This window comes from Ambystoma mexicanum, chromosome 10, assembly GCF_040938575.1.
Source record: "Ambystoma mexicanum isolate Mex_15411 chromosome 10, UKY_AmexF1_1, whole genome shotgun sequence".
NCBI classification, from domain to species: Eukaryota; Metazoa; Chordata; class Amphibia; order Caudata; family Ambystomatidae; genus Ambystoma; species Ambystoma mexicanum.
The window spans coordinates 1,081,357,024-1,081,372,397 of NC_090932.1; the positions used below are offsets into that span (position 1 = coordinate 1,081,357,024).

Genomic DNA, 15,374 nt, shown 5'->3' on the forward strand with positions numbered 1-15,374 from the left:
GATTGAACTACCTACTTTTTTCCAGAATCCCACTAGCCTGACCGTAAGAAGCCTACACACACCAGATGTGCGCAGGGCAGTCATGTTCTACCTGGAAAGAACTAAACCACTGAGGAAAACAACCCAATTTTTCATTTCAGTGGCAGCTGTTAGAGAAGGGGATCCTATCTCTAAATCGGGTATCACAAGGTGAAGTGTCAAATGCATCACGCTATGGTTCACTCTTGCTAAGAGACCTGCCCTTCAAGCCTAGAGCCCATTCTACTCTGGGCACTGGGGCATCCATCGCATTCATTGCAAATGTTCCCCTTGAGTCCGTTTGCAAAGCGGTAACCTGGAGTTCTGTACACACCTTTACAAAACACTATTGCCTAGACACTCGTAGGTCTGATTTTCAGGGTGCAAAAGCAGTACCAAGACATCTTTTCTCTACTGTTCCTTCTCACAACCCACCTCCAACTCTGGGTACTGCTCGCTAGTCTATGCACAGCATGTGATTCTAAGCAGATTAACAAGCATCGGAAGACATGCATTACTTACCATAATAGCATTTCTGATGATTGTATCTGCTTAGATTAACATGCGCCCTCCCTACCGCCCCGCTCTGGGTAGATGGAACATAGACATCTTACTACTTCTCTCTTCTTCATGTACTTGTTCACAATAGCTTTGGGCTCCCTCATGGCAGAAAAAATACAATCGGAGGGACCTCGGTGCGTGAGGGATTTTGGGTACACTACATATCACAATAGGGATGGTGTTACAGACACGCCTATACCAAGGTCCCCTTTCAATCCCCGAAAGACCAGATTCAATACTCTGCGGTTACCACTGGATGTCGGACCATGTGCACAGCATGTAAATCTAAGCAGATACAATCATCAGAAATGCTATTACTGTAAGTAATGCATGTCATATTTATGGTGCCTTCTACATAGTTTGTGGTGTTTATGGTTCATAAATGTTTAATTGTAAACAAATGAACAACTTTTGCATTTTTTCCCCTCTTCTATTTATGAAACTTAAGCACTAATAAAAGATAGAATGCATGCTCTTAGTCAGGGACGTCATTTAGGGGTTGCCAGAGGTCGCAACTGCGACCCCTGTGGTCTCCCTTGCTACTCCTAGAGAAAAATAAAGTTTTTTTTTTGGATAATTAATGCAAGCTCCTGGGCTGTGGCTCTTTCCTTCCGGAGTGGCTGGTTTTCTGAACAGGGGTTCCACAAGGCAGTGACCTTAAATAAGAAAAAATAGGAATACCAAATGTGTCGTTCTGGAATTCTATACAATAATTGCTGGCCTCATTAAAGGTTTATTTCAGGCACACTTCAGGGTGTGAGTCACTGATTTAGTCTGTTCTTAAACACCAACACAGGTTGGGTGATATTGTATGTATATTTTTTCTATAAAGTGATTACGTGTAAGTGCTATATAATAACACATCATTATCATTTGGCCATGGACGTCTGCCTACATTTACACTCATTTGGTAATATGGGCATATACACACTGAACTTAACGATACATATGGCGATCCATTCTTGTATGAATTGTATATCGCGTTATAGGGGTATCTTAACCATATTTTTTGTAGTGTACTTAGCATTGTTCCTATGTGATGCCACTTTCTGTTTTGTCAAGGGGTGAAAGGTTGTGTTCCATCACTTCCTGCGGTATCACTTTGGGGTGGGGTCAAATGACATCACTTAGTGTCATCAGAGGTCCAGGGTCGTGTGATGTCACTTCCGCTACCCCTGGCATTTTGGTGAAATTACATCCCTGCTCGGGGTGAGAGTTGAGAACTGCATAGGACTAAACGGCATGAGATGGCATTGAGGCGGCCTGTTGTTGATTTTGTGCATTTAAGGATACTGGAGTACGGAGCGTTGACTGCTGGCCCCTTTTGTCAAGTGGGGCTGCTGGGCCTGCAACTGGTCTTCTGGATCTACAATAACCCACTTTCTAGCTGAACAATTGCCCTCCCTCTGCTTGGGAGCGTGCTTTTTAGATCACGATGGGACATGGACGTAGCTGGGAAAATTGGCCCATGTTTTAGATTCTGGGGAGGTAGTAGGAAATAAAATGCCTTGCAGGTCTGAGAAGGTTACCAAAGTCTTGCATTGGACAAAGTATAAAAAGGTAGTGTCCGATTATGGCCATTGTTTTGCATTTGTTGAATCAAGCTCTTAGTCTGTTACAAACCCAATGCTATAAAAGTCGTGTATATGATGCTGCTTTGTAACTTTGTTCCACGTGAGCCACCCGAGAAGCGGCGTTTTAAACCAATCTTTGCAAATCCCTATTTTCGGAAGCACAAACTATAAACCTGCATTTCAATTAGGAACCCATCCAAGGTCATTGCCATTGATGCAACTCCTGAATCTATTGTAAGGTACATCTATTTCTGCTAGAAGGGACCTTGCATCTAATTTTAGTACGAGTGCCAAAACTTTCCAGGATCGTGGTCTTTAAATCTGGCTTTTCCTCCTTGCTTCATCTACGCCTATCATCAGTTTCTTTTCCTTTTTTGTTTTTGGGACATGATGCTGGTTTTGTTAAATTAGCTGGTTATGTCATGTGTCAGATTATATTGTGCCTCGTTTCATTAAACTTTTCACATTGATGCCTAAATGAGAGCACTTGGAATGGGCCATAAGGTAGTATTCCCACAACCCACAAATAAACAAATGGAGCAGCACTAAGCCTTGGCGCTCAAAGTAGACCTGCAAACGTGATCAGGTACACAGGCTACACCCATGTTTGAACCAACAATCTGTGTACAACTCTTTTACCGGTCCAAGGTAACTGCATCCTAGGTCTGGAAGGATACAACAGACTGGATTATGTGCCTTACCTTCTATAGAGTCCAGCACACCACAGCTATACCCGTAATGTTCCTAGCGGGTGTCTACAACCTCCAGGTGGAGGCCCAGTCCAAAGCTTTGCTCGCAGAGGACCGACGGTCCAAAATTCGGAGATGGATATATATATATTTTATGCCCATACTTTTCCCAGTTTTCCTATTTTACAGCATCTAGCGGAGTGATTAGAAGGGCTTTGGCTTTGCTCGCCTGTTTTCTTATGCAGGGTTTCCACATGCCCAGCCTCACAAGGACACCTTGGCACTGTCTGTGGAGGCTTAAAAACCTGATCACTGCTGAGCCAAAGACCTGCTCATGTCCGTAAGTATTTTGCTCAGAAGGGTAAGGCGCTTATACTGCACCAGATCATCACTGTAGTAGTCTAGCAACTTCGTAATGTTACATAGAAAGAAATCTGAAAATGGTTGCTAAAATGAACATTGGAAATAGTCACTTTTTAGGGAGTCGCATTTACATTTGACCCTCAAAGACACTTCTGACTTATTCAAAGGCATCCAGTTGTACAGGCTGCCTCTGATTTCCATATCTGTTGCTTGTAAGTCTATTTTGTAACGCATTTTGATTCGGGTTCATGATCGTGCTCTCCACTTGGTCTGGCTGAAGTGTCATTCAGTGCTGACATTTGTGCACACTGGTTGGCTTGCAGCCTAAAATATTCCCTCCCTGCTCCTCGGGCCCTTAAAGTGGCCTTACTTTGCGATCAGGAACTGTAAAAACAACAAAGTGTATCCTAGCCTTAAAGTAAGTCATAACATGGCATCGAGCTGCCTGGCTGTTGTGGCGTACAGAAGGCCAGACCTCTGGCCCTTCTCTCCCTACCTAGCCTGTTTTTCGTCCACTCATCTTTAACGCTGGATAACCACATGCATAGGAAGCTTGGTTTATTTTTCTCGTCCTAGCTGGCTATGCCTTACAGTACTTTGCTAGCCTACTCACGTGAAAGGCACCACCCTGTCACAAGGTGAATGGACATAGTCTGTCATGACTTGAAACCTATCTTAATCTTTTTGACATCAAGGTTCCAGGCTTTTTTTTTTTTTTACTTGTATATGGTTTACAAGAAACCTTTACAAAAAAAAATGTATCTTTAAAAGGTAGAAAAACATTCATTACATTTAAATTTCAAATTATACAAACAAGCGTTAAAACATAGATCCAATTTCCAGTTAAAATTTCCAGAGAATGAGGGACAAATTTAAATTTAAATTTTAAAAGTACAGTGCAGAGTACCCTGCAGCAATAAAGGATATACCGACAATAAAATTTAAAATTTACAAAATTCTAAAAAAAATAAACCTACAGAGAATAAGAGAAATTTCATAGAGTCAAGCATAGTCATAACAGGCATTATCATAATCATAACAGCGGGGCGTATAAATCTAAAGCTCTGATAAATCCAGCCACAGCAAGTCCATCCTTAATGTTTGTAATAGTGAGACACTGAGACCAGATCAAATCTGCCACCCCCATTTGCCCCATTGCATTAAAACGACCTAGATATTTGTCCCTTAGAGCTGTCAAAGCAGTGCAGTCTAAAAAGAGATGCCGAGCAGTTTCAATCACCCCCAAAGTTTTGCAGAAGCGGCAGCTAGGATCTAAATCAGAGAACTCCTTCCTTTTATGTAAGACTTCCCGAGTGGGGATGAGATTCCATCTGAGTTTAATGAGAAGGGAGCGATAATATCTGTTGGGGAATTGGTTCAAAATAAAAGACAACAGGCCTCTTTTCTTATGATCAAATTGTAAATCTCTCAAAGAGGGGTACGAATGTAATTTTTCAATAGTATAACTCCAGTCGTGACAAAAGAGACGCTCCTTGACCATATTCGGATTCTTTAGTAGGGTGTCCCTATCGGAGGAAATATCCAACAGGGTCTTGTCACAGAGATCACTAAAAGCATTGAGATATAAATTCTTGACTAAATGTCCCTGAGAAGAAATCATGTGGCCCACATCAGCATAGAGAGTGTCAGGTTTTGGAGAAAGCAAGGCTGAGAAAAGTGAGAGAATCCTCCAGAGAATCCTGGCTCGAAATGAGACTAACCCTAATTCATACCTGATAGCTACTATTGGAATGGAATTTGGCAGTTTTAAGATTTTCCTCCAATAGATACCCTCGAGAGAGTCCCAGAAAGTCAAAAGTGCCGTGAAGTGGAATTCCATTCCATACAAAAGTTTTGGAGTAACCTTACCCTTAAAGTCTACTACAGGCTTAAGGGAGAACATACCATATTTATAGTCTAGTTTGAGGGATTGGGAGATGAGAGGGAGCAGTTTGTTTCTGAGGAATCGTCTAAGTTCGATCGCCGAGGGTCTAGCCAAAATCAAATAACCAAGATAGACGATTTTATTTGCTCTAATTATATTTTCGCCACCTATTTTCCATACTTTGTTATTCCCCATTTTCCCCTTTGAAAAGACCATAGTACGGGTTTTGCTCGGGTTAATCTTAAGGCCATTAAGACTACCGTATTCTTCAAATTTGCATATGAGCCTCTGCAGGCCCACTTTAGTTTTATCAAAAAGAAGAAAGTCGTCGGCATAAGCCAACCATGAGAGCCTCAGATCCCCTAGTTTAGCACTCACCATGCCTGCATTTCTCAGGAAGTCATCAACATCAGCCATATAAAGGATAAAGAGACAGGGAGCTAACGAGCAACCTTGTCTCACCCCAATACGTGTCCTAATCCTTCTAGAGAGGGTTCCTGCCAAGTCGAGCCAGGCTTTTTCAATTTTACTGTAGTAGGTTGCCCACTCCATTCCATTACCTTCGGTTGCCAACAATAGTAGGTCATTCTTGACCAAGCCACTCGAGACTCGGGTGTGGCAGTCACAGAATCCACATTCTGGAGTTTGACCTTCTGTATAACTTGGTACCCGTGCAAATAAGCCTTCAAAGTTTAGGATTGCATGAGCAAACCCCTGAGAACCTTGTGCAACCAACATTGCATTGTGTACTAACTTACTACTCTACAAATCTGCCTGGGAAACATGACACAGTTATCGCAACACTTGGGGTAGATCTGCCTCCTTCCTTTTGCAGAACTGAGATCCACCCAACAGGACGGACTTGCGGCCATGCTCCACCTTCTTCCCCCGCAGCATCCCCACCTCCCTGTGTTTGTAGCATCTATTTCTTACTCTCTCCCCCACACCCTTGCTAATTTTCATTCCTCCTGTAGGCTACGGTCTGGCTACCCCTGTCAGGGGCACAGTATGCCACTCCACGCACAAGCCTGGGTACAGTGGCGATTTGGTGCAGTATGAAAGCATAGTAACATGATCCCAAGCACTCCCTGCCACCATTTACACAATGCCGGTTTTTATTTTCCACCCTTGACACCTCGTCAGTGGAATGACACACCGTCATCGCATCCATGGAAAGTTGTCCTGAATAACTACTACCTCCACGTGAATGGCACCTCCAGCCAAGTCCCGCCTCCTTCCTGCTACCACGTTTGCTCGCTGCCCTTCTATACTGTTTTGGGTATATTGTCTTAAACCTGAAAAGGCTCAAGTACATTTGGATCCTACCTTTGTGCGGTGGTTTATTCACATTTCTGAGATCCATGTCTTTTGGGGTTTGATTCAGTATTTTGATTAACTTTGTTGGGAGAAATTGCTCGGCATAAGCATATTACGTGCATTACTGGAACCACCTCTACAGCAAAGTGTGACCACCAGGCTTTGGTTGCTAAGTTCAGTTTTCATTTGTAGACTGTGAGCTATCTTTTAAAATGTTACCAAACATCTTGTACCATGAATTTTGACAAGCAACTGGGAACCACTGAAGTGTGATCTATATTTTTGTATATTTAAGGCTGGGACCAAAGGCACCATCAAGCCTTGCGCTTCCTTCAACGCTGCAGATTGTGTGCAAAAGCTGCGGAACGCCATGAAGGGTGCCGGTGAGTACTGCAGTGTTCGCATTGGGAACCCCTACCCCACGTCTGACTGAAAACTCCTTACATGCCAACCACCCTGGTTATGTTGAGCGTGGAAGAATGCTGTACGTGTGGTCCTTTCAGAAAAGCACAAGCGGAAACACCAGCTGGAAGAATAAGATTGTAACTTTCTGGCGACCTAATCTCGGCCCTATACTACTTGCCAATCATTCCTAATGGGGGAAGGGGAACTGTTTCGTCTTCTAAAAGAGCACATTTCTACAATGATTCCTTCTACACCATTTTTAAATGTTTTTTTTTTGTTTTTCACCCAGTTAGATTTTTTTTAACTTTTACAAAATCGGTTTTAGTGTATTCCCTAAAATGTACACATTTTAATACATTTGCTTTATTTATTTTTAACAAGCTTCAGATTTGTTAAACCGATTTTTTTTTTTTTTTTTTTTTTTTTTTTTTAAGTTAACGGATCAATGTACAGTTCAGAAGCTCGTAGTCTTGCGATGTATGCCTTGAGTCCTCTTTTGTATAAAAATAGTTAACCAAGCGGGATGCAAAAAGCATTATACTGTATTCATGCAGCACACTAGGTTTTGCTATCTGCCTGCTGGCACTTTACACCTTTCCAGTTCATCACTACACTTGCAGGATTGTACCGTATTCAGAAAGTGGATTTTTATTTGAACCCCCCCCCCCCCCCCCCCCATTTTCACCTATCCCATTTCATCGCAGCATATTTCAAAACCGGAATTCCTTAGTGGTAGATGGCTGAAATCCCAGAAGTGAGTAGGACGTTGTGCGTCACTATTGCTTGGCATCTCCCCTAAGCACTGCCAATGGTGGGCGATGACAGTGGGCATGAATAATATGCATTCTGCTACAACGACTAAAAGCAGACTATCTTTTAACAAGTATGTGTAACAACACAAGCTGGGAAGATTTGTGGTCCAGTGCCTACATTGCAGACTGATTACATGGTGAGGCTTGGAGTCGAGCTGTGAACTGTGTTCCTGGACAAATCATTTAATCTCACTGTGTATTGTCTATCAACATTTGGAGCCCCTAGAAGTGAATCCGTTCAAAGTACAGCATGGTTACCTAGACAACTGTGTAACCTTGACAAGCAATCCCCTATGGCTAGTAAAGAGTGAAACATTTTTCTTTGTTGGATCATATTACTACGTCCTATTGGCTGTTACCAAGTGTTTGCTACCCTACCCTGAGTGTTGTGGCAAAAAGGGAGTTTCTGCCAATGTACATTTCCACTGGATTGTCTATGTGGTACCACACTTGGCTAATGGCTTATTTAAAATGCATCAACTTCTGACAGTTATATTGGCATACAAATCATGCAACAATGCGTACAGCATAGTAGCTAAAGAAATCATTGTGCCATTGTGTAACCTAACTTGTCTACTTTCCTATGATCTAAGACACAGTTCTGAGTGAGGATCCCCCACCCAACCCCACCTGGGCAACATGTAAAAGAGTATTAACAAGCCCGGTCCATTAATGTTTAAATAGTCTTGTTTCCTGGTTAAAATGTTCAACTACCCCAAAGTTAGAAGAGTTTTGTCGACGGATCCCTCGAGAGTGGACTCCCTTTAAAGCAGGCGCCACATAGCGTCAATATTCCTCAAAGAAATGTGAACACTTTCTAAGCTGGTCCAATAGCACAGCGAGTAGAGCGTTCGCTTTGACATCTGTGCAGAGCCTGCTGATACAGGTTCGAATCCCAGCAGGGCCGAACTCAGTCTTTCATCCTTCCCAGGTCGATAAATGAGCACCACACACCGTGGGTAATAATAAGCAGCGCTCGGATACCTGAGGGTTTGTAGCGCTATATATTCTTTTTATTTGCGTTGAGACTGCAGCGTTGACCTTCGCTGTGCTCTTCGATCGTTCGAGGAAGTACTGGGAAGATGAGGCGTGCGGTCCAACTGCATGCAGAGAGTTTGGTGCCGCATAGAAGACTTGGTGAACAACGTAGGCCCAGCAGCGGGTGTTGTGATGGCGATCATGACTATACCATGGGCTGGACTTCGGATCTTCTCTTGTCAACGTCTTTGTGTTCTTTTGGTGGCGGGAAACCCACCTGCGGACTTTCCTTGGTCGTCGCCAACCTTGACGTTTTCTGGCAGGACAAAGCAGTCGGCGGTGATGGCAAGGGAGCCCTTCATTCAATGTTCTTAGGCAAGGTGGAGCATTGCGGCTCATCGTCGAGCAGCACAGCATCCAGCTGTCCCCGCTGCTGGGCAAGCCGACTGGCTTCCAGTACTTACGGAAATCCTCTGAACCCCGGTCGACGGCAATGCGCATCGATGGCCTCTGTCCTGGTGCTTTACTTCAAGATTCTCGGGAGACCCCTTCTCCAGTCGACATCCTTTCGGGACTGGCTTCCAGGGCGCCTCGATGAAGATCTGCTTCTGCAAGATGTTAGCTTATAGCTCGGGGCGAGGTCTCCTAGCCAGGTCCTCTCTTGGATCAGCCTCGACAGCTTTAAGATTTGGTTGACGGAAATTCGCAGCAATTCTTCCAGCTGGGTTTCAAGGATAAGCAGTTTAAGTTTCAACTTCTGAACAAATTGGGAAGTGAGAGGTCCCCAGATATACACCTCTTTCCCTCATTCACTCTGAGCCAAGTTCAGTCAGCCAATCAGACAAAAGGACATTCATGCAGTTTGCCAATCGGGACTCGCAGACATTCAGGCTATTCACTTCGACCCACACCCATAACCAGGAATGTAGGTTGGGGCAAGCACCCAGCCTTTCAGCACACCATACTGCATTCATGTCGGTTTCAGGTAGGGCTGTCTCATTCATTGTGTCATACTTGAAGAAACCAGACACCCATAATATAGAATTCATATTGGTCACACACTACACCCTTGGGGTGGGATCTAGGTGAATACCCAAAACATACAGTCACTGGGAAGGCTGCAGCCAGTTCCCACAATGCCATATGTTTCTTCACCCAACAGCCAGTCAGGGGAAGGGACAGCCTCGGGGCTTCCCAGGACTTTGGGAAAACAAGGTAACAGGCAATATAAACCTAGATGCCACAAGGGCATCTTGTCTTCTATCAGGAATCCACTGATTCCTATGGCAGGGCTTGGGTATCCCAAAATTGAGGACACCCAGAGAACCTGTCAAACTCAGCATGGAGCTGCCACCAGCCCATACCCAGCTCTGTGGGCCATACATGGGCTCCCAAAAATATACACTAGAGGTACAGGGTTGTACCCCCACCCATGGGTGCCATAAGGGTATCCCAAGGGTCTCTTTTCACCACAACCAAAAAGAAGAGCTGCACTGCCAGGAGTCCCAACTGGACACCTGTACAGAAAACACAACACACACCTGATAATGGAGTACAGGGCATTTTTCCTATTCTGCAGATGGAATAGCCATATATTGTTCTGCCTCTTCTTTGGCTATATCCAGAGCCTAGTGGGTGCTTGGAACTGGTTTGGATTGGGTAGCGGTCAGGCACCCTCGTCCTTATCCACATCCACATCCTTATCCTGACTAATTTCATGTATGACTTTGAGCTAGTTATCCAGATTTGAATAACTGGAGTGAGAATGATTCATGTCTCTTAATAGGTGTGCAGGGGCAGACTCATCCCAGCATTCTTTTTATTGCGGGGAGAGGAGGCGGGGGTGTCCAGAGTCCATCACAGTACCCTGGATCTGGGGTACCAACAGGAATAAAGAGTAGGCCAGGGCCTCCAAAGCAACCACCATTACCAAAGCAGACTCCCTAGGTGGAGCTCTGTCTCGCTCAACAAAGGGAATCCAGTACAGCTGTATCGCTTGAACCAGTGGGCAGAACTGGTTCACTGTTTGACCTCCCCATTGGCACCCTTCTGAAGTTTATAGTACTGGCAGAACTGCTCCACCCCAGAAGGTTTACAGATCTTGAATGAGGGACTCTGTGTCTGTCTGCTGTATCGAAGTCTTCGTCTTCCAATGCTGCTTGCAAGCCTTTGCTGGATCATCTCGAGACTGACCTTCTGAACTCCTTCTGCATTGAGGATACCAAACGGAGATCGTCTTTCATTGGGATCCTGAGGTCCAACTGGCTGCAGTGATTTCCCCATCTTCCTACTTGGCGTGCTGTTTCACCCCTTTCTACTGATGTTCAAAGCCACCCTTTTCCCTGTATCAACCATCACTGCAGAGCAGTTGGCCTACACACATGCTCCGCTAATGATGGAGAATGTGTTCCGCCATCAGTGTCGCTGGGTCATCTGCACTCGTGCCACGCTAGTTTTTTGGCAAAGCATGGCTATTCCCAAGCCCAGTTCTTCTCCCTACGTCATGCTACCCTTATACAATTCTGTGGCCAAATTGAAGGGGCAAAGGAGCACTAGAATTCTGCTGACGAGTTTGGGGTGTCGAATCCTCTGCATCACGGGTGTCGAATCCTCTGCATCACGGGTGAAGGGGTGCATCAGAGGTGCCACCGCTGCATAGATCAGCCTGGCCTTGTTCTAGTGTAATCCCACCCCTCAGTGACTATCCTCTTCATAGTCCCACATTGAGAGAATGAAGCCCTTTGGACATTTGAGATCTGTGCAGGATACCTTTTAAACATTTGAGATGAGTGAATATGCCCTGGAATGTCGGGTTCCTGTTGTCTGCTTTGCTGCCATGTTCCTATTTGTTTTTTTTTTTTTTTAAATGTATGTTTTTTTTAAACTAAATTATTTTTGACCCTTGCTGTAGACAGTAACATATTTTGTAGTTCAGATTGCACCTATTGTCACAAGACAGACAAACACTATTGTGACTTTAAAGTGCGTTTTGATATTGTGAATCACCATTTCATAATAAACTGTAAAAATGCATCATAATTGAAAAGGTTCTGTATACCCACAAAGTATGCTCCAAAAATGCATCTGCTTACATATACACAACACTGCAAAGAATGTGTACTGTATAATGTGCAGATGTAATTTCACTGTGTTTATTGCACACACATTTTGATTGAAATGTTTTTTGGCCTCAAAGGGGAGCTGCGCTGACACCCCAATGTTGTGAGAAGCTGACCTTTGCAATGCCACTGGTATTGACTAATGCTTTTGTTTTTTCTGCAGGCACCAATGAAGATGTGATCACAGATCTTATGAGCAACTGCACAATATCTCAGCGTCAGGAAATGAAAATAGCCTACAAATCCACTGTAGGGAAGGTTGGTACTATCCTGGATTTAATGTAGCTCTTGAGTGCTACATTACTGGGCTCTGGCCTCGCGCTGTCTCACTTCTGCCCTGCCTCCCTAAATCAGCAGCATCACTCCCATTGCAGATTTTTTATAAATGGCTTGTCATACTGTAATGGGATTAACATACATCCTCAGGTATCTGGATTATCTGAAAGACAAATTTAAAAAAATCACAAATGGCCAATGATTGTGTTGTGCCACAACTGTAATCAATGTGTTCTGTAAATCTGCCTGCTTTCCTGAATAATGGTTCTTGTGAAAGCCAAAACTTAATTTTGCATTGGCTTGGGTAGTCAAACTGTTAGCAACGGTTGTGTCTCCAAATTTGAGTGCTTTGATCATAGCACCATATTAAAGGGGTTACACTCCAAATGATTTCATTGTTGCAGCAGTGTTTTCTGCACAGAGGCGAGACGAATCCCACTTACTTGTTTCTTCTACATGTATGTAGTTAACCTGCACAGCTTCAGCTGGGGTCCTGGTAGAACAGGATTGATCTACGTGATTTAGCCGTGGCTGAATTGTTCACAGCGGAATTGACCGTCGTCCATTTGACCGTGAATAAAATTGTACTGCGGCCAAACCATGCAAATCTATGCCCCATAATGCACCCCCCCACTTACCTTTTGGGTGGGCGCTGCCTCTCCTGACCCTGTGGTGTCAGTGCCGTCCCTCAAATGCGGTAGGATCTGATGTTTTCGTACCCACGTTCTAACCTCAGGAAGTGGGGAAGACCCCAGGCCTCCAAATAAGGTGGTTACTATGCCTTTTTACGTATAAAATCTTGTAAATACGACACTTTATTATTTTCCTGTGTACATTTACACACAAGTTTAGGGCAGTGCAGGTTTCTTGACAGACACCAGAACCCTTCTTTTCATTTTTATCTACATGGATGTAATTGTAAGCCATGGAGTTCAGCAGTGCAGTTGCAAGCGCAAAGGCAACACAAGCCCCTGTATATTCTCATATGGTATGAAGGAGGTTCCCTGAGGAAACGCTTGTCAGTTTAGCAGTCTTCAGATTCTCAGCAGCGAAGGGGCTCCCTCTTCACGATGCAGATACGGTTTGGCGCCTCAGGGGGAAGAGTCCTTCAAGCAGGAGTCGTGATCTAGTTGTTCCAATCGAATGTGAAGTAACCCACTGGTCTGCTGGAGAGGCAGAGCTTTGCTGTTGGAATCATTGGAGTGTCAAAGGATGCTTGTGCAGAGCTCCCATCCTTCCTTGAGCAGCAAGCCTTCCAGGAATGCAGAGTTCCAGCAGTAGACTAGGTTAGTGGGATAAGGTGGTCTGCTTTTACCCCCGGGGGGGCAGCGAGTGAATATAGCACCCAATTGAACAACCGGCATTATTCAGAAGGCGAGGTGGTCTGCCTATAGCTGCCATTCCCTCCAAACACACCCACACACTCGGGAAGGGCTCTTGCACAAATGAATCCACACCATACCAGATGGGCACCCAGTCTTGGGCTACAGGCATCTGTGGCTAAAGATGGCCATTTCCTCAGACATATATACACATGGGGGAAATCGAGAGTCCTGTTATCTTTCGGGTCTTCGAGGTAAACCAAGACCACACCCACTGCTTGCCCTGTTACATTAGAAATGAGAACACATTTTTTTTTTAAAATGTGTATCATTTTACTGACAATGTTTGGTATAGAAGTACAAGCTATCGTGATGTCGTAAATGTATTAAATGGTTCCACTGAAAAAGAATACTCTGTGTGTGTATGTATATGTATGTGTGTATGTGTGTGTGTGTGTGTGTGTATATATATATATATATATCTCTATCTGAGGCTTGTGGAAGCCGCGGAATATTAGTTTTCGTAAAGGGACGTCGACAGGGAGTGCCAGTAATACTATCCCTAGTGTGAAGTCCACAGGTCCACTGTACCCATGGACCTGCATGAGTCGAGTTCCCTCTGACTGTTTATTCCACCATACTAGACGGACGCTCTTCGTGGGGTTCATCTTTCAACTTACTGCTACTTATTTCAATTACGGATAGTTTTTCTTACTATCCTTTATTCATAATCACACCGACTATCGAGATCTTCCGACATCGGTGAGGAGACAACCTTCGAAGACTCCCGGCAACGGATTTGTCCGGCCTGGAAGGCCGCTACGGGCTTCGGCCCTCACAGTAGGGAGAGAGGGGGGGGGCATGTGATTTGCCCTTTTTCGTGCACCCCACTCTCCTAGCTGCCGTGTCATTATGCTATGGATAGGACTCCATTTAAACCTTTTCCTAAGTGTAACAAAAAGTTCCTGTGGGTCGACAAACTCCTCGTGTGCAACCTTTTCTCCCTCGGGACCACGTTGAGGGTACCTGTCGAGTGTGTAGGCTCTTCAAGCCCAAGACACTAAAGGACCGCTTAACTAAACGCTGGGCCCACCACGCCATGCAGGTTGAGGCCACCATGGACGTGGAGGGGGCCTTCAGTGATGGCAGCAACGCTGCAGTATCCAAAGGCGACAGGGTTACTCCGATTTCCCAAGCGCAAGACCCCGACCCCAACAGACAGGCCGGCCAACCAGGTAAACAAGGGTATTTATTCAACCTACTTCCTTGTGCCAAAGTAAGAGTATGTCGAGCCACAAAAGTTCTGCATGACTATGCTACAAGAGGTAATCCCTGCTAAAGAAGGGACTACATGGCCACACTGGATATGAAAGATGCCTATTTTCATATTTCAATGTTCCCAGCGCACAGAAGATTCTTGCTTTTCAAGATGGTGAAACAGCACTACTAATTCAAAGTGCTGCCCTTCGGAATAACATCTGCTCCATGGGTTTTCATGAAGGTATTGGCGGTGGTGGCAGCACACTTGTACAGGGAAGCAATCCCAGTGTACCCTTATCTGGACGACTGGCTGATTACAGGGGAATCTCCCCTAATTTGCAGACAAAACATTCAAAGAACCATCGACCTTCTCTTTCAATTGGGCTTCTCCATCAATGGGAAAAAAAAAATCAAGCCTAGTGCCAAGTGAAACCAAACAGTTCCTAGGAGCTGTTATAGACTCTCGAGCAGTTTCTCTTTCCATCAGAGGAAAGAGTCCAAAACATGTTGCTGCAAATACTGCATTATCAAGCCGGCCGCCAGATAACCGTACGCAAAGCAATGCATTTTCTAGGCATGATGGCATCTTGCATCTACCTGGTGCCTCATGCGCGCCTGTGACCCATGCAGGAGGGGTTGGCGAAACGGTGGTCTCGGGCAAGTGGTCAGTGAGACAATCTAGTGGTCGTTTCAGCACCTCTAGTACAACATCTTCGCTGATGCACAAGAGAAAATCTGTTGAGGGGGAAACCCTTCCACAATCCAGAAGTGCAAGCTATTGTCACAACAGACTCC

The 15,374-nt window shown here is 44.7% G+C and overlaps 1 protein-coding gene across 1 annotated transcript in view; it reads left to right on the top strand.

The window, feature by feature from the left end:
* Window positions 1-15,374, top strand: part of ANXA4 (annexin A4) — a 222,912-nt gene that overhangs the window by 71,706 nt on the left and 135,832 nt on the right. Inside the window, exons 3-4 of the mRNA XM_069618906.1 lie at window positions 6,703-6,790; window positions 11,885-11,979. Of these exons, the coding sequence (XP_069475007.1) occupies window positions 6,703-6,790; window positions 11,885-11,979 (183 nt within the window). The remainder of the gene's footprint in view (window positions 1-6,702; window positions 6,791-11,884; window positions 11,980-15,374) is intronic.